A 22,183-nucleotide genomic window follows, 5' to 3' on the forward strand; every position below is an offset into this window, starting at 1 on the left:
AGGGGCAGAGAGAGAGGGAGACAGCTGTCTGCACAGAGCCTGATGTGAGGCTCAAACCCAGGAACCATGAGATCATGACCCGAGCCACAGTCAGAGGCTTAACCAACTGAGCCAGCCAGGTGCCCCTAAACAAAATGTTTTATTGAGGATGTTTAATCCTCAGTTTTACAACAGATCAAACAGATTCAAAGACCTATTAAAAGGGGTGGAAAACAGTGACATAGGCATAGACTCGAAACCAATCAAAGAATAATGAAAGGTGCCGAATGGGGTAGAGGGTGAGCAGAGGCAGCCAGAAGGGGTGGGGTGGGGGGCAGGCAGGTTTCCATCTGTAGCCAGTGGAGGCATCTGCGGCTCCTCAAAGCCCTTCCAGAGCACGTCCTCCTCCTCGGCCCCTCCCAACCACCTGTGAGATAGGCAGAGTCAGCATCTTACAGCCCGTTTGCCGGGTGGGAAGGCTGGGGCTCCCTACATACTAGCCAGCCTCCCAAGCTCTGTCTTCCTCTCATGGCAGCTTATCTTCCCCGACCTGGTGGAGGGGCTGGTGCTGATGAACATTGACCCCAACGGCAAAGGCTGGATCGACTGGGCGGCCACCAAGGTGAGCATGGTCCACCTAGCAGACGGGGGTGGTGGTGGTGAGGGGCGGCACTCACACTGGCCTCCACCCCGGCCCACAGCTCTCTGGCCTGACCAGCACTTTACCTGACACGGTGCTATCCCACCTCTTCAGCCAGGTAAGGGGGTGGGGCCCCCACAGGAGCAGCAGTGGTGGCTGAACTGGGGGTCCTTGGGAGCCTCTGGAGGGCCTGGTTCTGTCTACTCCCAGGGGCATCTGGGGCTTCTACCAGGAGGGGATCTGGGTTGGGGTCATGAGGCATCTGACCTGTCTCACTCTACTCTCCTGAGACAGACGTGGGAGGCCTCCTCCCTCACTTGCTGGGAATGGGGCAAGGGTGGTTCTGTCTGGGACACCTGTGCCCGTCTGAGACCACATCCCTGTCTGTCGCTCCCCTCCGTGCACCTCCCCCATCTATCCCGTGGGCCCAGGAGGAGCTGGTGAGCAACACAGAGCTGGTGCAGAGCTACCGGCAGCAGATCGGGAACGTGGTGAACCAGGCCAACCTGCAGCTCTTCTGGAACATGTACAACAGGTGCGGGCGGCCTGGGGCCCAGCTCCGCAGCACCAGGCCACAGAGTGCCCCCTCTGTCCCCTCGGTACAACCAGTCACGGAAGGAGGCAGGCAGGAGACGTGCTCTCCCAAGCTTGTAGATGAACAACTTGTACCAAGAAGAAAAGAGTTACTTCTTGCCCAAGGTCACACCCCTCGAAGGACAGAGGGTAGGGTAGGGCTTCCAGCTCTGGTTTCTGGGCTCTTCCACGCCTTTTCCCCCGGGACATTGCTGGCTGGCCAGGAGCAGTGGGGGAAGCTGGGCAGCATCCCTGATGCCCCCAGCCTGAACTTCAGGGCTGACATCTGTAGGAGGGGAGGGGGGGTTGGATGAACTCCATGGTTTTCAAGCTGTGCTCCTTAGAGCCCACTGGCCTTCCCTCCTTTCTTTTTCTCGTACAAATATTTATTAAGCACCTGCCGTGTGCATGGTGCTGGAGGAACAGTGGAGAATGAGAGGCTAGGCCCTGCCTTCCTCTACGACCCAGGAATCCCACGCACAGGTGGTGGTGCATGTCAGAGTGCTTCAAGGGGGAGGGAGAGCCAAATTTCAGGGCCCACCTGGCATGAATTGCAGGGTCTGAGAAGAAGTTCCGTATGAGGCATGGCCTGAAGACCCCTGTTTGTGCAGAGCAGGTCCCTGCCTCCCTGTTTACCCCTAAATGGGATCTCTTAGAGCCTTTTCCATAGTTGAGACAACTCAATAACCGTAAACCCCAACTCTGGGACCAGCCCGGGATGCTGGGCCATAATTGCCATTGTGGGAGGATGAGGTAAGGCTGGAATACAACAGGGGCAGGCCTGGGGCACACAACCGCCTCAGATCCTGTTCTGAGATGCCCACCTCTGCCTCTCCTTGCAGCCGCAGAGACCTGGACATTAACCGGCCTGGAACAGTACCCAATGCCAAGACACTCCGGTGAGTGCCCCTCACCTCCCAGCCTGTCCCTGCCCACCACGCCCAGGCCAGACAGCCCTTGTCCTCTGTGTCTGCAGCTGCCCCGTGATGCTGGTGGTCGGAGATAACGCGCCTGCTGAGGACGGTGTGGTGAGTGAGGGACAGCGTCCTGACTGGGGGTGGGAGGCGGGAGTACGGAGATCACTGGCCTCTGGCTGGCAGGGCCAGGCACTGGATGCTGGATTTCTCACCCCACCTCCCACCGTCTTGCCATGATGCATCACCACCTGGCACAATCCCACCCTTCGAGTGAGGGAGGCGTGGAGACGGGAGGGAGCTGGGGCCAGACCACCTGATGGCCACCCCGTCCCTGGGGTGAGGAGTACCAGGGTAGCCCCCCGTGTGACAGAAACTAGCATACCCTCCCTGTGCTTGAGGGCCTGGAGGAATGCGGTGTGTGCTGCGGTGGCCATGGGGACTCGGGCAGGGGCCTCAGTCTCCTGCTGAGCCTTGACCCTCCCTTACCTCACCCCCTGAACCCGCGGTCCCTGGCACTTTGCCCGCCACTGCCACCAAGGTGGCCCTGGCTCCCCGTGAGGACATCGTCCGGCCAGCAGTTATGAGTGGAGTCCAAGGATCTCAGGTCCCTTGGGGCGCTGCTTCCTGATCTGCAGGGGCCTGACCTTCAGAAGGGCCTCAGCCAGGGCCCTGGTGCCAGCCCGTGTCTGCCCCCTGCACACCCTTCTCACGAGTAGAGCCTCTCAGCTCTGGGAATAGAACCTGCCTTAGCAACTGAGGCAGGGGCTCCCCTGATACCCCGGGGCTGAGGCTGCCTTACTCTGCTGACCTTGTCCCTAGGTGGAGTGCAACTCCAAACTGGATCCAACCACCACGACCTTCCTGAAGGTGAGGCCTTCTTCCCCAGCCATAGGCCAGCTCCGCAGCCAAGGGCCCAGCCTCAGGGAGGGGCCTGCCTGGGGTCCCATCCAGGGCGGGAGCAGGACAGCGTGTCGGGCCAGCGCAGCCTGTTTAGGTATACGAGGCTTGGGCAGGGTGTGGGGTGGCCCCCGCTCAGCTCACCCCCTTCTCTTCCCTGCAGATGGCAGATTCCGGGGGGCTCCCCCAAGTCACACAGGTGAGACTCTTGGCCCTCCTTCCCTTATCTGGCCCAAGTGGGGGAAGCCTCCTTTTCCCCTAATCCCAGGCAGCCAGTCAAAGCATGTACTGTCTCTCTGTCCTGCAGCCAGGGAAGCTGACTGAGGCTTTCAAATATTTCCTGCAAGGCATGGGCTACAGTAAGTATACCTCCCCCTGCCCCCGCCCTAGAGACCGGTGGGCAGGCAGCAAAGTGGGTTTGGCACACGGTGGCAGGTGGCACTAAGCCTGTGGGCATATGAGCTCTGTGTTCTCAGGGCCCACATGCTGTGCCACTCCCCACATGCTCCCCACATGACGGGGGACCCTCTAGGGCGTCTCCACCTGCGTTGTAAGTAGATGATCCTAGGCTGTGTCTGGCTCTCCTCTGCTCTTGGAGGGGCTTTGGGACAGTGCTCTCCTGGCAGCATTGGAGCGGTAAGGCTCTTCCTCCAGCCCTGGGGGACAAGAGCCCAGGGCTGAGTCCTGCCCAGAAAGCCTGCCTACAGGTGAGTCATATATACCACCAGCTCCCCGCCAGGCCTATGGCACCTGAGAAGGGCTTTTGTCACACGTGGTGGGATGGTGCAAGGGACATTAGAGTGGTCTTGGAATCTAGGGCGTGAGGAAGGCAAGTGAGGCCACCTGGGTTTTAGGAGAGACAAGGCAGCCAAACCTGGGGGTTGCGTATATGAAGACCCCAAGGGAGTAGGGGCCAAGGGGTGGCTATGCCCACTCTCCTCCCCTCTCCAAACTGCCCCTTGTGCAGGGATGATATCCCCAGACTGCTCACGGGCACCTCTAAATCACATACACACATGCACATGCACACACCCTTTTTATCTCCTTGATTCCTCCCCTTTCCCCCATATACCTGGCTCTCCTGCTGGAAGCCAAACTCTTCTCCCTGAATTTGTTTCCCCCCTGGACTTTACCCTCTGGAGCTTGTGCCTCCTTAGAAGGACAGGCCCGTGGGGGAAAACTGGGGGCCCAGCCAGGAGTGGAAATCCCTCTGGCCCCCCAGAAGCCTGCCAGCCTCTTGTGGGGATGTAGGGCAAAGAGAGGCCAAAGCCAACAGCGAACCACAGCAGGAGCTCTGTGGCTGGGCCTGAGCCCAGGGCCTGCCCCTTGAGCATCTGTGGGATGGGCAGACCAGCAAAGCTTATTGGGCTGGGACATGTTCTTAGGACCCCAGGCAAAATGCCACCAGGCAGCCTGAGAGCTGGGCAGGATTTAGGAGGTTGTGCAGGCCTCCCCCATTCTGTACATGGGGGAACTGGGGCCCGGAAGAAGGGTGAGGGTGCTGGCACTAGCCCTGTCACCAAGAGCCCCTCAGGGTCACAGCCCAGGCTGGAGAAGCAAGATGAGTGCCTCCACCGTGGGATCAGGGCTCCCTCCAGGGCTGCTGCTTCAGTGGGTGGGCAGGAGGGGGCTTCCTAAAGCTCTGGCCCTGCCCCAGCCCGCTCTGTTCCTGTCCTGTTGTCTTCTCTCCTGACCCTCGCAACACCCTGGCCTCGCCGGATCACGCTCTTCACCCGTGTTCTGTGTCTCCCCCCACCCTGCCCCACCCCTCTGGCTCTGTCTTCTCTCTTAGTTGCATACTTGAAGGACCGAAGGCTGAGTGGAGGAGCAGGTAGCCCTGTGGCCCCTCCCCTGATGCATGGATCCCCACCCCAGGACCCCCTGCTCTTTCCTCTGTGCAGCGCTGCGGCCGGGCCTCATCTTGCTGTGGTTTGGAACTTTCTTGTGTCCCGCTCGCCTCCTAAAGCCCAAAAGAGTCGTGCTTTTTCACAGATCCTGGACCTAGTGGGCTGCGTCCCATGTCAGGGCTCTAGATTGGCTGGGGTTCAGAGCGGTCTGGCTTCTGGGTGGCCATGGGCCACATGGCTTTCAGAGCTCAGGCATTTGGAACCAGATCCTCTCAGAGGTAAAGCCTAGGCCTGGCCCTGGGTGCAAGGGTGTCTGACCATGCCCCAGCTGGACCAATGGCCAGCTGAGTTCAGGGAGGTGGAGTTTGCCCCTGAGCGTCTTGCTCGTGAAACTCCAAATAAGGACAGAAATTAGATTTAGGGCAGTTTGTGGCCACCACACCTAGTCCTTCTTCACGGAAGTAGTCCCATTCCCCTGTCCCATCATCCTCTTGAGGGGGGGCATCGCTGGAATTCTGTCCCGTCCCTGTAGCAGCTCAGGGGTACCCGGGCAGTGACCCCATTCTGGCCATAGCTCTGGCCAGCTGTTGTGAGCTGGGTCCCGCTGGCCTCTGCGGGGTGCCCGGTCCCCCCCTCTTTGGCTCATTCACTCGCTGGTGCTGCATGCCTCCGGCTTGATGGAGTAGGTGCCAGAGCCCTGGCTTGGGAGGGGCCTCTGTGCCATTGGAAAAACGGGTCTTGCCGCTTTGCTTGTGTCAACCCTTCTCCTGCCTGCTGGCGCCCAGACCCGCCTGCCAGTCCTCATGCCCGTTCCCATCTCTGCCCACAGTGCCCTCGGCCAGCATGACCCGCCTCGCCCGCTCTCGTACCGCGTCGCTCACCAGTGCCGGTTCGGTGGATGGCAGCCGCCCGCAGGCCTGCACCCACTCGGAGAGCAGCGAGGGGCTGGGCCAGGTCAATCACACCATGGAGGTGTCCTGTTGAAGCCCCTAGCCTGGCAGAGATGCCCACCTGCCCCCGCCCGCATCGACGTCCCACTGGCATCCTCGCACCGGCTCATTTTCCCTTTAGTTTATTTTTGTGAAGGCCGGGGGAGGAAATGGGTTCACTTCTCTTTTGTTAAAAACGTGAGGGGATTCATCCTAGATGCTGCAGCAGAACGGTCTCCAGATGGTTTGAGAGGCTCGCTCCTCCCCACCGCCACCTCACTCACCTTGTTAACTTGGCTGACTTAGGCCCCTCTTCCAACTCCCCACGGTCTGGGCGGGGCTCAGGGAGGAAGGGGATCTGCTAAGGAAAGAGTTCAAGTCCTTCTCTGGGCAGGATCCAGGGTAATATCCTGGACTGAAGAAAGCATGGGATGACCCCCATGGGCAGGGCAGGTTTGAAGATGGGATGTGGTTTTGAGGTGGTGTGCTGGTACAGCAGGAGCATGGGGTCCAGCTCAGGCACCGGGGTGACAGGAGACACCACAGGGGAGCACTAGGAGGTAGGGGCCCTGGAGCTCTGCAGGCCCCTTTCTCCCCATCTCCCCCACCAAGCACATCTGTTTCTGTCTTTTGCACATGTGACAATCATCTGAACCATAGCCACAAGGGGGCGCTCTGACCAGGCAGCAGTTTTCCTGGTGCTCTCTGGGCTAGCCTGGTGATGTAGGGCCAGGCAGACAGGCAGGCAGGGGCTGAACAGGGTTTCTCTGCTCCAGGAAGACCAAACACAGAGGACCTTACAGGCAGGAACCCCACAGACTGTCCCAGCCCACACACTCCACCACCTCGTGGCCCTGTCCCATGTCTGAGCCAAGGCCCTGAGGTAGAAAGTCACCTGATCCTGTATCTCCATAGGGGCCTGACTTGGGGGCTGAACTTAAATGCTGGGGTAGCCCATGAAGGTCGGATGCACCCCTGAGAACTTCACGGTGTCTGCCTTCAGGAGCCAGTATGTGACTAGAGACAGTGGTGGCTGAGATTCCCAGCAGACCCCCTCTTTTGTTCCCACGTTCCATGGAGGACAACCCAATCAGCAGCAGTGTGTCCAAGGCCACCAGAAACATGGTGTTGTTAGGGAGAGTTCTGGTCAAGCTATGCCAACATTTTATGTGGGCATCACTAAGCAAGAAGAGATTTTATCTGGAAAGAAATGGTCTAAGGTAGTGAGACTTCTGCAGGACCACATCACCATCTCAGGACTGTTGGAGTGGCTTGGGCTGGGGCTTGCTGGGTCCTGGGGTGGGAGGTGGAGGTTCCAAAAGAGAACAAGGTCCAGGCAGAGGAGAAAGGCTCTCCATGTACCCCAGTCCCCTCCTTTCACCTGAAGCCCAGGACTGAGCCACACACATCCAACCCACCTGCACCATCAGGGAGAATCTCCTGGCCCAGAAACAGGAGCCACTTGTCTTGGAGCCTAAATCAATTGCCACAAACTCTAAAACAAGTAAAAGAGCAATGATAAAGGCAGTGCTATGGAGGGGACAGTTGCATGTGGGGTGCTCTGAGGCTGAGAGGACACCTGCATCCACATTTCTGCACATATCACCCCCTTCTAGAATCTTAAGCCATTACTAGACTGCTCTAGAGCCTGGTGGAGTGTTAGTCTGTCCCCAGTTCTATTCACTCACGTGCTTCCTTTGAATATCAAATGTGACTGTTTGAAAAGCTGGTAGAATTAATCCCTCTTAACTGTAGATAGCGCTGCAAATCTTGGATTTTTTTTTCTGTCTTCTTTCAGATAAGATATCTATAAATATCTATACATTATATATATATATATGTATATTGGGTCTTCCTGCGTGTGGTTTTCCATCGGAGGTTGTCTCTTTGGTCAAAGTGAACTTTTAATGGAATTTATTATTTTCGTGTCTATATAAAGCGAAGAACCTAATTTTGTGTATTCTGGTGGCTGATGTCATGAAACTTTGAGACGACAAAATGTAAAACAAATAAAAACCCTTGTCAAAGTATTAAGAGTTAAGTGTCTGGAAAACTAATAAACTAAGAAGAATTTTTTGAGTGTGGTGACACCAGGCCCATCATAGGAAGCTCGTGAGAAGGCAGCATTGAGGCTGGTGCTTCTTGAGGTTTAGATGGGGTTGCTTATGTAAGAGTGTCCATCCATGTTTCTATTTCTGGTTCTTTTTTCTTTTTTAACTCTACCCCCAACCTGGGGCTTGAACTCAGGACCCTGAAATCAGATCCCAAGATTCAGAGTCGTCTGCTCTACCGACTTTGATCCAGCCATGTGCCCCACCTATTTCCTGTTCTGATCACATTATCTTGTCAATTCTTACATTAACTCCATAGGGTAGATATTAGTTTTACAGCTGAGGAAACGGAGCCTCAGGAGAAGGAATTTACCCTAATAATACTGTAAAGCTGAGAACTGGCTTTGGCATTGTTTGGCTTCAAAACACTCTCTATTCAATGCTTCATTTACTTAACAGCATGCTACTTTCCCAGGTTTTAACCACCATTTCGGACTCATTCACTCATTTACTCAATAAATACATAATTGCATACCTGCTATGTGTCAACTAATAAAGAAGCATCTAAATAAAAATAAAACCCACCATGTGCTATGCAAATGATGACAAACGGATATACTAGCGAGTGCGGGCAGAGGCGGGTTATTCTACTTCTGGGAACCCTCCCCCTGCCCCTCGGAAACACACACAACCTGACCCACCACACTCCGAAACGCACGCACGCACATTGACAACCTGCTCCGTGTAAAACGGTTAGATGACCGTAGCTAACGGAGACTCGAGATCAGGAAGGCAGGCTGGTCGCCCACCTGGGTGCGCTGACAGCCTTGGTTGGTACCGGGAAAAAGGGAGTTTTGTTCTTTACCCGGACTTCCATTCCGAAATGTCTCAGCTCATAGAGACCGAAGGGGAGAGTTGTGGCTGGCTCAGAACCAGGCTCGAGGCTCCACAGAGACACGCCTTATCGGACCCGACTTAAACCCAACTGGGGACACTCGGGCTCCACAGGATGTGCTCAGGAAGAATGATTTGACCAGGTGCAAATCCCCACTCGTCCTCCGCGTGGATCAGGAGGCGAGCGTCACGTGGCGCCGGGGCGGGGCCTGTGGCCCCGCCCCCGAGAGGCCTTTTCCCGGACGCCGGAAGCGCCAGCGCGGAGCTTCTGAGCGGCTGGGTCGCGCGCCCTCCGCCATGGCGACCAGGGCAAAGCGCCGGCGGGTAAGTTGCGGGGGGCCGGAGCGGGGCCTGCCCGTCTCCCTTGCGGCTCGCCCCTACCCCGCCCGCAGTGCGGTCCCGCGCGTCCCTGCGGCTCCCTAGCGCAGGTCCCTGGCCGCCCTCCTCGTCCCCTCCCCCACCCAGAGCTAACTTCTCTCCGCGCGCACGCTGCGATGCCTTCCCGCTTCCCGCGCGTTCTCCTGGGCGGACCGTCTCCACCGCGCTGGCTCGTTTCAGGTGGCGGGGTCTGTGGGAGGCGACGCGGACCCGGACCCGGACCCTGTGGCCGGCTTCCTGAGCTGGTGCCGGCGGGTGGGGCTGGAGCTGAGTCCCAAGGTGAGGAGGCGGGGGTGCGGGCGGACGCGGCTGGGGCGCAGTCCAGCCCTGACCCACCGCTCCCCCTGCTCAGGTGGCGGTGAGCCGGCAGGGCACGGTGGCCGGCTACGGCATGGTGGCCCGGGAGAGCGTGCAGCCCGGGGAGCTGCTGTTTGCCGTGCCGCGGGCCGCGCTCCTGTCGCAGCACACCTGCTCCATCGGCGGCCTGCTGGAGCAAGGTGGGTGCGCCGGCGGGGTGCGACGGGGAGGCGTGCCGCGGGGCCGCGCCGGTGCTCTCACCTCTGTGTCTCTCTCAGAGCGAGGCGCGCTGCAGAGCCAGTCGGGCTGGGTGCCGCTGCTGCTGGCGCTGCTGCACGAGCTGCAGGCCCCGGCCTCGCCCTGGAGCCCTTACTTTGCGATGTGGCCGGAGCTAGGCCGCTTGGAGCACCCGATGTTCTGGTGAGAGCCTTGGTGGGGGCGGGGAGCACCGGCCCCGTAGCCTCGCGGCTCGCTCCGCCCTGGCCCGGGGACCGGGCCACGAGCGCTAGTCCCGGTAGGGTGTGTGAAGGGAGCCTGGCTGGGGTGTCACCGCAGGCCTGAGGAGGAGCGTCGGCGATTGCTGCAGGGCACGGGCGTACCCGAGGCGGTGGAGAAGGACTTGGCCAACATCCGCAGCGAATACTATTCCATCGTATTGCCGTTCATGGAAGCCCACCCGGATCTTTTCAGCCCCAGGGTTCGCTCCCTGGAACTCTACCACCAGCTCGTGGCTCTTGTGATGGCGTACAGGTCAGTGAGCCGAACCTTGAAGGACTCCTTTCTTTAGATCTCAGTTGAGGGATGAGAGGGGAAAGAACAGTGAACCACACCCCAGTCTCTCACCCAACCCTGGGCTTTAGCAAAGTTCTCTCTGTGGCAGCTTTCAGGAACCACTGGAGGAAGAGGAGGATGAAAAGGAGCCAAACTCCCCTTTGATGGTGCCTGCTGCAGACATACTAAACCACTTAGCCAATCATAATGCCAATCTAGAATACTCTCCAGTGAGTGGATCCCTCTCAGTTATTGTTATTATGTGCACTGATGATCAGGCATTTGATTCAAACCAGTGCTGGTCGTTGATGCTGCCCTGACAGTTGGGCTCGGTGGGCTCCATTCTCCTTAGGCTAAAAATGTGTAGGTGAAGTTCTTCTGTTATGTACTTTGAGTTTGCGTATTCCAACGAAGTAGAACACAAAACTTCAAAACCCGCAGAGAAAGTTGTTAATTCCGTAATAAGCTACTGCCATTTACTTGGTGCTAGAGGTTGGTTGGCTCCTCTGTGCAGTGCCAGTGAACCAAGATCGTGTTGGGGCCCAGTGGACAGCAGCCTGGGTCAGATATACTGTCACTACTTTGGGGAAAGAAGAGGGAGGAAAGGGGAATGGTCATAGGTCAAATCTAACTTGATATCAAGGGTATATCAATTCCATTTGCTATGTGGAAAGTTGCAAGATCAGATCCAAGTTTATGGAATCAAAATTTAGGAAATGGCTATTTTTTAATTTTTGCCTCTATCTGCCATTTCTACTTTGATCTTGGTTTAATTGTTCAATTTTAAAACCCAGCGACTTTTACCCCTTTCATCCTACTGTACAGGCATACCTTGTTCTATTATACTTCAGATACTGCATTTACAGGTTGAACGTCTGTGGCAACCCTGTGTTGAGCAAGTCCGTCAGTGCCGCTTTTTTAACAGTACTTGCTTCATGTCTGTGTCATACTTTTGGAAGAATTGTAACTGCAAGAATTGCAGGATTTCAAAGTTTTCCATTGTTGCTATATTTGTTCTGGTGATCTCATCCCAGCAGTTACAACTCACTGAAAGCTCAGACAGTGATTAGCATTTTTTTTTAGCAAGAAAAGCCCATTTTTCTGTTCTTTAGGAGGTAATACTGTTGAACACTTAATAGACTACAGTATGGCATAAGCTTTATCAAAAATCTTTTAAACGTTATGTTTATTTTTGAGAGAGAGTACGTGAGCTGCGGAGGGGTAGAGAGGGAGACACAGAATCCATGGCAGGCTCCACACTGTAAGTGCAAAGCCCAACTTGGGCCTCAAATGCATGAACCATGAGGTGAGGTCACAACCTGAGCCAAAGTCAGACACTTAACCAGTTGAGCCACCCAGGCACCCCATAAACATCACTTTTATATGCACTGGGAAGCCATAAAATTCATTTAAGTTGGCTTTTGTTTTTGGTTTTTTGTCTTTTAACATTATTTGCTCTTTTGTGGTGCTCTGGAACTGAACCTGGACAGTCTGAGGTATGCCTGTACAGGATCTTAACAGGAACTAAAAAGGTAGAATGTTGGAAAGTGTATCATCAGTCCCACTGCTGAACTGCACCCACCGGAGGCTTTTCCTAAAACAGAAATTATCTTCGTGGGTTGGCCAGGGAAGGGCTTAGTCCCAGCTTCTACCTTCCACCCCAGAATTGTCTTCGGATGGTGGCCACTCAGCCCATTCCTAAAGGCCATGAAATTTTCAACACTTATGGACAAATGGCTAATTGGCAACTCATTCATATGTATGGTTTTGTTGAACCATATCCCGACAACACGGATGACACAGCTGACATTCAGATGGTGACAGTTCGTGAAGCAGCATTACTGGGTGAGTGTCGGATTAAGTCTTGCACACTACACTGATGGACGTGTCTCTGTCCCCACCCCAAGTGCTCTTAAATAGCAGTTGCCCCTTTTTTGGTAGACTGGGTGGGGTAGATGGAAGAAGAAATGAACTGGTGGGTATATGGAGACTTACACAACATTGCTTTTCTACCTACAGGAACAAAAGTTGAAGCTGAAAGGCTCCTACTGTATGAACGCTGGGATTTCTTATGCAAACTGGAGATGGTAGGGGAAGAGGGAGCCTTTGTAATTGGGCGGGAGGAGGTGCTCACTGAAGAGGAACTGACCACCACACTCAAGGTAAAGGGCTGAGAATAGATGAAATATTTGGAACTACATGAAAGAGGAAAGGTGGGATGGAGGGAGAGGACACTTAAATGCTGCCAAGATAGGTCTGGCTTTTCTCTAAATTCAGCGATTCAAAATTAAAGGGCCCAATGATTGCTTCTAGGTACTATGCATGCCTGCTGAGGAGTTCAGAGAGTTTAAAGACCAGGATGGATGGGGAGATGATAAAAGGGAAGAGGAGAGCTTGACAGTCACAAATATCCCCAGGCTGAAAGCATCATGGAGACAGCTGCTTCGGGACAGTGTTTTGTTGACCCTGCAAACCTATGCCACAGACTTAAAATCTGAACAAGATTTACTAAGTAACAAGGAGGTCTACACCAAACTCAGCTCGAGGGAACAGCAGGCCTTGCAGGTTCGCTATGGTCAGAAGATGATCTTACACCAGTTGTTGGAACTGACAAGTTAGCAGGTTCCCTGTTGCCTGAAAGACCATCCACAAGAACTTTATTCTAAGCTCGCATTCATTGATGCTTGAAAAAAAGGAAAATCTGGGTCTTTTGCTTTTCCTTTAATAAATACCAACAGGAAAAGTAACAAAGGTGGTGTGCTAGGGGTAACTGAGATAAGGGTGACCTGTTTAAGGACTGGGTACAGCAGACTTGCAGATTGCTGTTACTAATATCAGTGATTTTTATAGCTGTTTTGTTCTCAGTCTGAACCAAAGGTTAGAAGAAATGTGATAGTAATAGGTTCCTGTTGTAGTCTAGCATTTAATAACATGGACTTTGAAGGTAGACCTGGGTCTGTTTTGAGCAAGCATCCCCCCCACTCCAAGACTTCATTTTCTGTTAGAGGGTATGATATGGCACTGGCACTCAACAACTACTGTACTTCCTCAGGAGTCTGAAGTTTCCTCTACATGGCACAGCCCACCGGTAAGCGAAGAAACCCTAAGCCACCAATGACATTCAAGCCCCATTAAGATTTCTGCTGTTGAGTCTTGAACTTTTTGTCCTCTGTGGCCATAAAACTTGAGTTATTAAGGTATATTTTATTTTAAATAGTGTAAATTATATTATCAAAACTCCATGGGGACAAAGGGTATGAAAAATGTTTTGTAATTATTTAACCATAGAAACCTGATCCAATGATTTTTCTACTGCTGAAACACTACAAAATTCACTTCCTTGCTTGTTTAAAGATGCCAGGTTCATGTAAGTGATCTACCATGCAGCAAGAAGTGACGTTTCCCTTTGGCAACAGGCTCTGCGAGGCTGGGTTGTCCACTTTCCTCACCATCAGCACTGGCTGCTGCTACTACTGAGAAAGGCACAGTGGAGTCATGTGTGTGTCATGACTTTAATGTTTTGACTACAGTATGCATACACATACAAGTAATGGGAGCTAGAGCCCAGGAACTAGAAAGGCTACAAAATACAACACGTGGACCAATACATTTACAAAACATTCAAAATGCTTACAAAAGGGGCTGTATTGGTCCTTTTGACTTTGTTGTTGTTCAACATAGCCTATATAGGGCTATTTACTGGGATAATGGGGAAGGGCAATTCATACACTATTAGTTCCCTTTCCCACAATTTACAAGGATCAGAAGAAAGAAAGGGGCACTTTTAGGCCTGGTCCGGTTTTACGTTATAAAAAGAGCTGACTGCATCTTGCAGGGCCTAAGGGGGCAGGTTCTCCAGTAGAAATGAGAAAATGATGCTCTCCCAGCAGTCGGCTTTAGATTTGGGGAAGAGGCAAAACAAAAACCCATGGGATCTCAATTGTGAGCTCTTCCCATGTCCCCTAAGCATACCAAATAGTAGCACATACACATTTTTAACAACTTTGTGATTTTCAAGGTCCCCTGTCCACATTAAAAAAATAAGTTACACAATATTTAAACTGGCTTTTTTTGCTATTCTTTGGGACACCAAGAATGTCAGAAGACATGGAGCTGTATTGTTCTGTCCCCAGACAAGTGGATGGCATCAGCAGCCTTTTCAGTTACAAGCTGGGCAGGTACCAAGTTTATCTACTTGCCTTGGACACATTTTGCACAAACCCAAGAAGTTCCAGACAAAAGTTTTCTCTTTCATATATTTACACAAGTTCAAAATGATATTCACAGCATCTTCTAAATTTTGGCCAAGAGTCAAAAAAATGCATTTAAACTTTGGAACGTGCCCACATACACAGGAAGCTGACCCAAACAGTAATTGGGGCAGGTACCCGAGAACCAAAGGGCTGGGAAAGTCAGGAAGAGCTGAAAGGATTCTTCAGCCAGTTTATGAACTTGGTGCAGTGGGACCTCCAGGCTGACACATTTACAGCAGAGATGCAGTTCCATCTAACTGGCACCTGTCCCTTCCATTACTTGCTGAGCCTGCTTCTGTCCCATGCAGCACTGTGCAACCGACTGGAATAACCTGAAAAATAGAGACAATCACAAGTTTGTGATAAAACTTGAGGCCTGGCAATCCCTTGTGTCACATTAGCTCTGGCTATTATTACCCTCTTAATCACCCACCCTAGCTAGAGCCATCATCTGTTTCATTCTTAGACAAATCACTTTGAACTCACTTTTCAATTTCTGGGGCACAGTGTACAAATTCATGGTTCCAGAACTTAAACGCTGGATTTTTAATCAGCTCAATGAAGGTAATAAGAAGACCCCAAGGATGTGGCCTATTTACAATCAACCGTTCCAAGAGAACCCTGAAGGGAAGAAAAGATGAGTTAATGCACAGAGAAACCTAGAAATTTATGAACACTTCTCCTTTACCTTTATTCCTATCTTTTCTCCTTGATTACTAAACTACATGCAAAAGTTACTAGCTTTACTGAAGACAGGTGGATTAAGGTCTAAACGATATATCGCAGTTAATGCAGGTGGATTCTGAATTAGTCTTCTAGGCTAACTGGAAGAGGCAGGATACAAATCTAGTTTTTCTAAGTTAAAGGATAACAGTATCAGATTACATGGCTCACAGAAAGCTACTTAAGGAATGCACAACCAGTGAAAAGAAATGAATTCTAATACTACCTGGGTATGTGTGAAAATAAGGATACTATTTAATGTGATACTGTAATATACAAACTATTAGGTGAAGGGACAAGTTTTTAAAGTCTGGTCCAGTTTTTAAAATGTGTATCTCTCTCACGAGAATCCACCCATTGCCTAATCTCTGGTGTAGTTTATCATTAGGAAAACGCCAAGTACAATCCTCTATTTCTCCTTCAAACCTTTCAACCCAGAGGATGAAGGAAAAAGCCCAAACTCTAACAAAATGCCTTTCAAGAGGCCTATGTGAATTCTGGACTCTGGATAAAAATGTTATCGCTACCATCTGAGAGAAACTTGATTTTCAATCAAGATACCTATACCTTTTGTCAAAACCTTTTTATTTTAGCAATGATTATGATTTGCAATTCTCTACTTGTAATTCTGTGTCCATCAGACTAATTACCAGGGTAGGAATCAATGTACATTTTGTTCACTACTGTATCCCATATCCCACATGTAAAAGATATTTTAAATGGACACAAAGAAGATCTCAACGAACAGTGCACAGAAAACACAGTCGATGCATAAGTTAAGGGGAAGAGGCAACCATTGAGAATCATCCAAAAAACTTCTCCCTTACCTTGTAATCTGTTCTTGGATAGCTTCAGTGTTGGCCTCTGCAAAAAGGTACAGCATGGTGCAGCTGAAGTAGTGAGTGTGGCTATTTGGGTACCGCAGCTGATTTGCAATTGCATTCAAAAAGAGATATCGTCCTAGAAATTCAGAAAACAAACTTTATTAAAGACTTGCTCTGAGAGGCCAAGGCAAAAAGACATCATTCTGAGTGGCTAGGGTTTGGATTTGGGATCCTGGCCTTTCCCGTGTCCTTTAGTTTCAACCAGTGGTTCTCAGGTTTCCACTTCTGGGAGATATTTTTATTTTCCACATTACAATTTTTAGAAATATTTAAAAACAGATACCCTGCATATTAATACATGTTAATAAAAGCATTCCCTGGCCCCCCCCCAAAATCAGGGAAGAATATCCCTAATTTCACAGATCTATTTAATGTCATTTAATAGAAGACAGCTGGATTCTTCTAATCCTGTGTTCAGTCTGCTCCAGTATTGTTTCCTGTAGCCTCTGGAAAACTCCACTATACACTCACGGCAAGAGTTTCCCCACCACCCAAAAAAAGAAAATAGCCAGAGCCATAAACAGACTAACAAAATATTATATGCCTATTATGACAAAGTATTTCTATGACCAGACTGTGGCAAACAGTACAGAGAACTTAACTCTGAGAATTGGCTAGTTTCACTCACCTTCAGTGTCCAAGTCCACAGCCAGGTTCTGGAAAATGTCCATGTGAGCCGAGTGGGTGATCGTGCTCATTGATGGCGTGCTACCCTTGTTGTGGATGTGTGCAATGGCCTGAGTCCCTACATAGAGCACCAGTGCATTGATGAGCTGGAGGTTGTAACGATTACCAGGTTCATTGGATACCTAAATGAACAAAACAGAAAACTCCTTATTTTCATAGAGGACTCACTATTTCTAAACCCTTTTTACGCCTTCATAGAAAAGATGAACTGCTCTCAGTGTTCTTTGGGATTTAACTTTTAGAAATTTACTTGACTTTGTGAGGTTGCTGAACAAATAACACATCTGTCTATGGGTGGTTGTGTCAGTAACAGGAAGGCAAAGCTTTAACAGGTGCCAGCAAAAAAGTACAGTTTATAAAGTCAGTCTATTATCTCAATAAAAAATATTGGGAGGGGTGCCTGGCTGGCTCAGTTGGTGGAGTGTGTGACTCCTGATCACAGGGTTGTGAATTCAAGCCCCATGTTGGGTATGGGGCATTCTTAAAATCTTGAAGAAAAAAATAATCTAGAGAGAGGAAAAAGTGGTACTCTGGTGTGGAAAGACCACACGATTTCAAGTCCTTTTCTAAAACAGCAAACTAAGACAGAATCCCCTTATTAAGAAGAATCATGGGGTGTGGGAGGAGCCTGGGTGGCTCAGCTGGTTGAGTGTCCAACTTTGGTTTGGGCCATGATCTCATGGTTCGTGGGTTCAGCCCCACGTTGGGCTCTGTGCTGACCGTTCAGAGCCTGGAGCCTGCTTTGGATTCTGTGTCTCCCTTTCCTCCCTCCCTGTCTCCCTCCCCCTCCCCGCTCATGCTCTGTGTCTGTCTCTCAAAAATAAACAAACATTAAAAACAACAATAATCATCTGGGAGTACTGAAAGGGAACCATTATCAGCCATGTATTCGTACAGAAAATCAGCCTGTTCCCCTGGTTGCCTCTTCTAAGGCTTTGTATCACTGATAAGATGAACTAGTATAATGCATAATTCAGTGAATCTCATCCAACCATGAGAAATTTTTAAATCTGGTTGACTCCCAAATAGACCACTCACAGACACAGCTGAAAATTTAAGTCAAACCAATTAACCTGTAGGTTGCTGCGCAAATCAGACAGAAAAGTGACCGGTGATCGAGTTTTAAGATAGGAATCCAAGTCCTTTTTGAACTGAGGTGGCATCACTCCAGTAAAATTGGTAAGAATCCGGGGTGCAATGTTAATTTCACTTAACATATCCACCTGCCACAGATAGATACAATAATCAAAACCAGAAGCATATGTAGGAGTTAACAGCAAATTCCATCTGTGCTAAAAAGTAGGATTGTTTTTCTAAAACTATACAATGTAAGATCTTACAAAGAGCTGCCACTTTTTATTAATCTGTAATTAAAAATCTATAAAAGGTAGGAATCTCTCATTCTGTAGTAAATCATCTTTCTAAATTAAGGCAGGATAGGTACCTTCTGTGAACAAGCCTAATAATGTGTAGCACTAGTTATTTTTTTCCTGGACTTGGATTTCAAAGTAAGGGTACAGAGGAGATATTGCTCACTCACCAAGAGCCCTAGTCTTTGAAAAGATGCCTCAGAAGAAAAGAACATCATACTTGTTACTTTAAAAAAAAAATGCATGTGAAAGAAAAAGAATACAAAATACATAAGAATTACAATAGCTGCATCAGGGTGACACACAAAAAAATACCTGTGGAATACAGGTATTATAAACGTCTGTTCTGAAATTCTGTGCAATCAGGGCCACCCAGCTAGTGACTGGCCCAAAACCTTGGTTGACGTTCTGCAAAAATTAACTTACTATCAAAATTAACTAAAAACAGCAGCTAGGCAAAACTGTAAACCAATATTCAGCAGGCTTAATAACATGATTGCCCCCTACCCCCAAAGAGCATCCTTATCTAACAAATAACTTATATGTGGTTTATGCTGGGGAAAGACAGGTTAAATAAGTCTACAACCAGAGAAAAGGACTGAAATACTAACACATAACCTTGTTTTTCCTTGAAATGTTTAGAACTTTACCTTCAGATTAGGAGTGAATGGGTCTGGGAGCCTCATGTTTCTTGGGAAGGCACTCAGGATGAGATTTCTTAGCTGAATACAATTAGGTGGGATCACATCACAGAATCCATAATGATAATCACAAAGGAACTCAGGGAAATCATGCAAAAGAACCAGCAGCACTCTCAAAGTGCCCTATTTTTAAAAAATGAGAAAAACATTGGTTGTTTTCATATTAAGTTGGAAAGTTGGAGTAACATTTATACTATCATGAATGTTAACTCAAGTAAACAAGATAAAAGTATAAAGTATGCTTCATTAACAAATTACAGGCTTTAATTAAAAATTGTGTCACAAGTGATTTACCAAAATATATACATGTACATCTGGAAATCACCTAAATCTAATTTTGGGGACTTAATACCTTAAATGCTGTATACTAGAAGAGGCTAGAAAAAAAAAAAAAAAAAAGACATAGGCTTCTAACTTCAGAAGCTGAAAAAACATAATTTATGAAAACCAAGGATGTAAAAGAGCCAAAATCAATTACATGTTTAAAAAGTATTAAAGGAGCGTGAACCAAAATTGGCTGTTTGAAAAGATTAATAAAATTGATAAACCCTACTAATGGAAAAAATATTAATAGCAAGAATGAAATGGGACCATCACTACAGATCCTACAGACATAATAGTTTAAGAGAATGGCCCCCAGTTATATGCTAATGAATTTGACAATTCAGATAAAATAAACTACTTTAAAAACCAACTTGCCAAAACCCCAATCAAAATAAAATCTGAATGGGGTGCCTGGGTGGTTCAGTTGGTTAAGCTCTTGGTTTCAGCTCAGGTCATAATCTCACGGTTCGTGAGTTTGAGCCCCGCATCGGGCTCACAGCTGTCAGTACAGAGCCCACTTGGGATCCTCTGTCCCCCTCTCTCTGCTCCTCCCCACCCTTGTGGCTCTCCCCCCACCCCCAGCATCTCTAAAATCAATGAATAAGAGCTCCCCAAACTTTTTTTAAAAAATTTTTAAAGAGAACTTTCCCCAACTTTTTCAATGAGATGAGCATAATCTTGACACCAAAATTTGATGTGAAAAGTCACACAAAAATCCTAAATATCAGAAACAGAAATAACAGTGATATATCATGACCAAATGATTCAAAATGCAATGGCAGTTTAAACATTTTAAAATTAATGGAGTTATAATATTAACAGAAAAAAGATTTTTTACATTTTCTTGAATGCAAAAAGGCATTCAATATGACTCCATACCTATTTAATGATTTAAAAACTCAACAAATTATGAATAGAGGGCATTTCCTTATTCAGATAATGGTATCTGCAAAACAAAACTGTAGATTTATAAAAACATTATACTTAATGGTGAATAACTAAAAGCTTTCCTTAGGATCATTAATGAGACAAACATGTCATTATCACTCTCTTCTATTCAAGACTTTCCTGGGAGTTACTGGCAAGAAAAAGTAAAACACAAACCCAAAGTTACATGTTGATGGAACGAATACAGAATACACTTCTCCCCACAAAAGACACTCATAAACTCCCAGAAAATGTAAATTTTGCAAGGTAGCTGGATGCAAGGCCAATATACAAAAATCAGTTTGTTTCTATACATTGCTACCAAGTATGAAAAAGTTTAAAGACATTTTACAATGTCACCAAAAAACCCACAAAATGTATAGGCATAAGTCTAAAGAAAGAGGTTGAAAAGCTCTATTCTGAAAACTACAAAGCACTGCATAGTAAAATTAAAGACCTAACTAAATAGAAATATTCATGTTCGGGATTGAAAGCTCAATATTATTAAGATGTCTATTCTCTCCAAAATGATCTAGAGATTCACTGCAATCTCAATCTAAATCCCAGCCAGCTTTTAGAAGTGAAGATGACTGTGTAGTTTTATGCAATGGCAAATGACACAAAATAGCCAAAATAATCTTAAGAGAGCAAAGTTGAAGAGGAATCACTTTGCTTGATTACTCTGGCTTTATATGTAAGTCTTACAACTCAAGACAGTTTTATACTGCCCTAAGAACACAAAACAGATGAACTAGAGAGACACCCATACACAAATGGTCAATTATTTTGACATAGGTGCCCAAGCAATTCAATAGGGAATAAAGAATGGTACTGAAAAGCTGTACATTATTTATTGGGGTGGGGATATAAGGAAAGAGGAGGAAACGAATCTTACCATACACAAAAATAACTCTGAGATAGGTCATACCTCCTAAGCGTAAAAGCCAGAATTATACGGCTTCTTGGGCAGTGAACAGAGCACACACAGAAGAGAATGCGACTTGGGACTGCCAAAGATTTCTTACGTCAGATACAAAAAAAAAAAAAAGATTTCTTACATGAGATGAAAGTAAAAACTTGGTAATTCTGACTACATTAAAGTTTCCATTCCTCAAAAGACACCCTACTTTTAAGGGAGTAAAAAAGCCACAAGAGTAGGAAATGTTTGAATATATATTAAACAAAGGACTTATATCCAGAATGTATGAAGCAGTCCTATAAAAAGAAAACAGATAATCTAGTAGAAATATGAGCAAAAAACTGGAAGAGGAGCATCACAAAAGGATATCCAAATGGCCAAGCTATTCATTTAAAAAAAAAAAAAAAAAATCAAGGAAATCCAAACTAAATCCACAATGAGATCCTACTGCACAACTGCCAAAATGGCTAACACAAAACAGTAAATACCAGGCACATGCTGGTGTGTCAATTAACAGCTATGTATATTTTATAAAAGTAGTAGTATCTACTAAAGCTGAACATATGGAATACCCTGTTCGGGTGCTGGTTATACAAGAACATTTGACTTTTGCACTTTTCTGAATATATTTTATACTTTAAAAGCTTAATAAAAAATATTAGGCCTCACATTCCCAGTTGAGAGTGTGTATTTTTAAATTTTATTTTAATTTGTAACTCTAGATTAATTACCTTATAGAGGATTTGCATAGGTTTGGTGAGTTCCACATTTCTAAGGAAAGGCGCTAAATATTTGAATAAATCAATCAGTAGCTGTGCATACATAGGCCATCCCTGAAAGAAAGAAATGTACATGAGTCATAATTCTACTCGGTTGCTGTTCTACCACCAAAAAGTTGACTTATTTACTATCTTCTTCAGACTAATAGAACTAGAGAATACTGACATAAATAAGTCTCTTGAAGACTGGCATTAAAAAGGAGTAAGGATAATTACAGAAACAGTGAGAAATATTTAAAACAAAATGGCTCCAGAATTCTAGGATGTATGGGTCCTTGTGCCTGTAAGCAAAATTTGAAGAGTAGTAGTAAACCTGGAGAAAATTTCAGACACAACACAAAACAGTCAACTAAGAAACTGACAGAGGTCTGTTTTCTTCCTTCCTTCCTGTATTTATTTATTTTTAAGTTCCTTGTTTTAATTAAGTCCTAGGTCTCAAACCA

At 48.0% G+C, this 22,183-nt stretch overlaps 3 protein-coding genes across 17 annotated transcripts in view; 2 read left to right on the forward strand and 1 right to left on the reverse strand.

Annotated features, from left to right (window-relative positions):
• Window positions 1–7,812, forward strand: part of NDRG4 (NDRG family member 4) — a 43,392-nt gene extending 35,580 nt beyond the window's left edge. For 3 of the 6 annotated variants that reach the window (XM_043599342.1, XM_043599341.1, XM_043599345.1), the window contains 9 exons: window positions 515–601; window positions 681–737; window positions 1,051–1,154; window positions 2,035–2,091; window positions 2,169–2,220; window positions 2,929–2,976; window positions 3,170–3,205; window positions 3,314–3,365; window positions 5,683–7,812. In XM_043599342.1, the coding sequence (XP_043455277.1) occupies window positions 515–601; window positions 681–737; window positions 1,051–1,154; window positions 2,035–2,091; window positions 2,169–2,220; window positions 2,929–2,976; window positions 3,170–3,205; window positions 3,314–3,365; window positions 5,683–5,837 (648 nt within the window). In that variant the 3' untranslated portion in view covers window positions 5,838–7,812. Of the gene's footprint in view, window positions 1–514; window positions 602–680; window positions 738–1,050; window positions 1,155–2,034; window positions 2,092–2,168; window positions 2,221–2,928; window positions 2,977–3,169; window positions 3,206–3,313; window positions 3,366–4,715; window positions 4,838–5,682 lie in introns of those variants that run through there. The other 3 variants (XM_043599340.1, XM_043599344.1, XM_043599343.1) reach the window with 2 other exon arrangements.
• A 989-nt stretch (window positions 7,813–8,801) lies between these two features.
• Window positions 8,802–14,228, forward strand: SETD6 (SET domain containing 6, protein lysine methyltransferase). Of its 2 annotated transcripts, XM_043599338.1 has the most exons (9): window positions 8,809–9,051; window positions 9,286–9,384; window positions 9,458–9,602; window positions 9,681–9,822; window positions 9,958–10,152; window positions 10,283–10,403; window positions 11,838–12,018; window positions 12,193–12,335; window positions 12,487–14,228. In XM_043599338.1, the coding sequence occupies exons 1-9, from the start codon at window positions 9,025–9,027 to the stop codon at window positions 12,790–12,792; spliced, it is 1,359 nt and encodes a 452-aa protein (XP_043455273.1). In that variant the 5' UTR covers window positions 8,809–9,024; the 3' UTR covers window positions 12,793–14,228. The 2 variants fall into 2 exon arrangements, with proteins under 2 accessions (XP_043455272.1, XP_043455273.1); XM_043599337.1 differs by having other exon boundaries at window positions 8,802–9,051; window positions 9,458–9,822.
• CNOT1 (CCR4-NOT transcription complex subunit 1) overlaps window positions 13,672–22,183 on the reverse strand; it is a 105,486-nt gene continuing 96,974 nt past the window's right edge. For 8 of the 9 annotated variants that reach the window (XM_043599335.1, XM_043599331.1, XM_043599333.1 and 5 more), the window contains exons 43-49: window positions 21,693–21,794; window positions 18,741–18,914; window positions 17,794–17,943; window positions 16,662–16,842; window positions 15,977–16,109; window positions 14,913–15,047; window positions 13,672–14,758 (exon numbers count right to left, since the gene is read on the reverse strand). In XM_043599335.1, coding sequence (XP_043455270.1) covers window positions 14,680–14,758; window positions 14,913–15,047; window positions 15,977–16,109; window positions 16,662–16,842; window positions 17,794–17,943; window positions 18,741–18,914; window positions 21,693–21,794 — 954 coding nt within the window. In that variant the 3' untranslated portion in view covers window positions 13,672–14,679. Of the gene's footprint in view, window positions 14,759–14,912; window positions 15,048–15,976; window positions 16,110–16,661; window positions 16,843–17,793; window positions 17,944–18,740; window positions 18,915–21,691; window positions 21,795–22,183 lie in introns of those variants that run through there. The other variant, XM_043599336.1, reaches the window with a different exon arrangement.

Source organism: Prionailurus bengalensis, chromosome E2 (genome assembly GCF_016509475.1).
Source record: "Prionailurus bengalensis isolate Pbe53 chromosome E2, Fcat_Pben_1.1_paternal_pri, whole genome shotgun sequence".
NCBI classification, from domain to species: domain Eukaryota; kingdom Metazoa; phylum Chordata; class Mammalia; order Carnivora; family Felidae; genus Prionailurus; species Prionailurus bengalensis.

Excerpts from the sequence above, each read along its gene's own strand:
- SETD6 (XM_043599337.1), top strand. The coding sequence starts at position 9,025 with ATGGCGACCAGGGCAAAGCGCCGGCGG. Across the intron at positions 9,823-9,957 it reads TTGGAGCACCCGATGTTCTG|GCCTGAGGAGGAGCGTCGGC; the intron begins GTGAGAGCCTTG and ends GTGTCACCGCAG. Across the intron at positions 10,404-11,837 it reads CCAATCTAGAATACTCTCCA|AATTGTCTTCGGATGGTGGC; the intron begins GTGAGTGGATCC and ends CTTCCACCCCAG.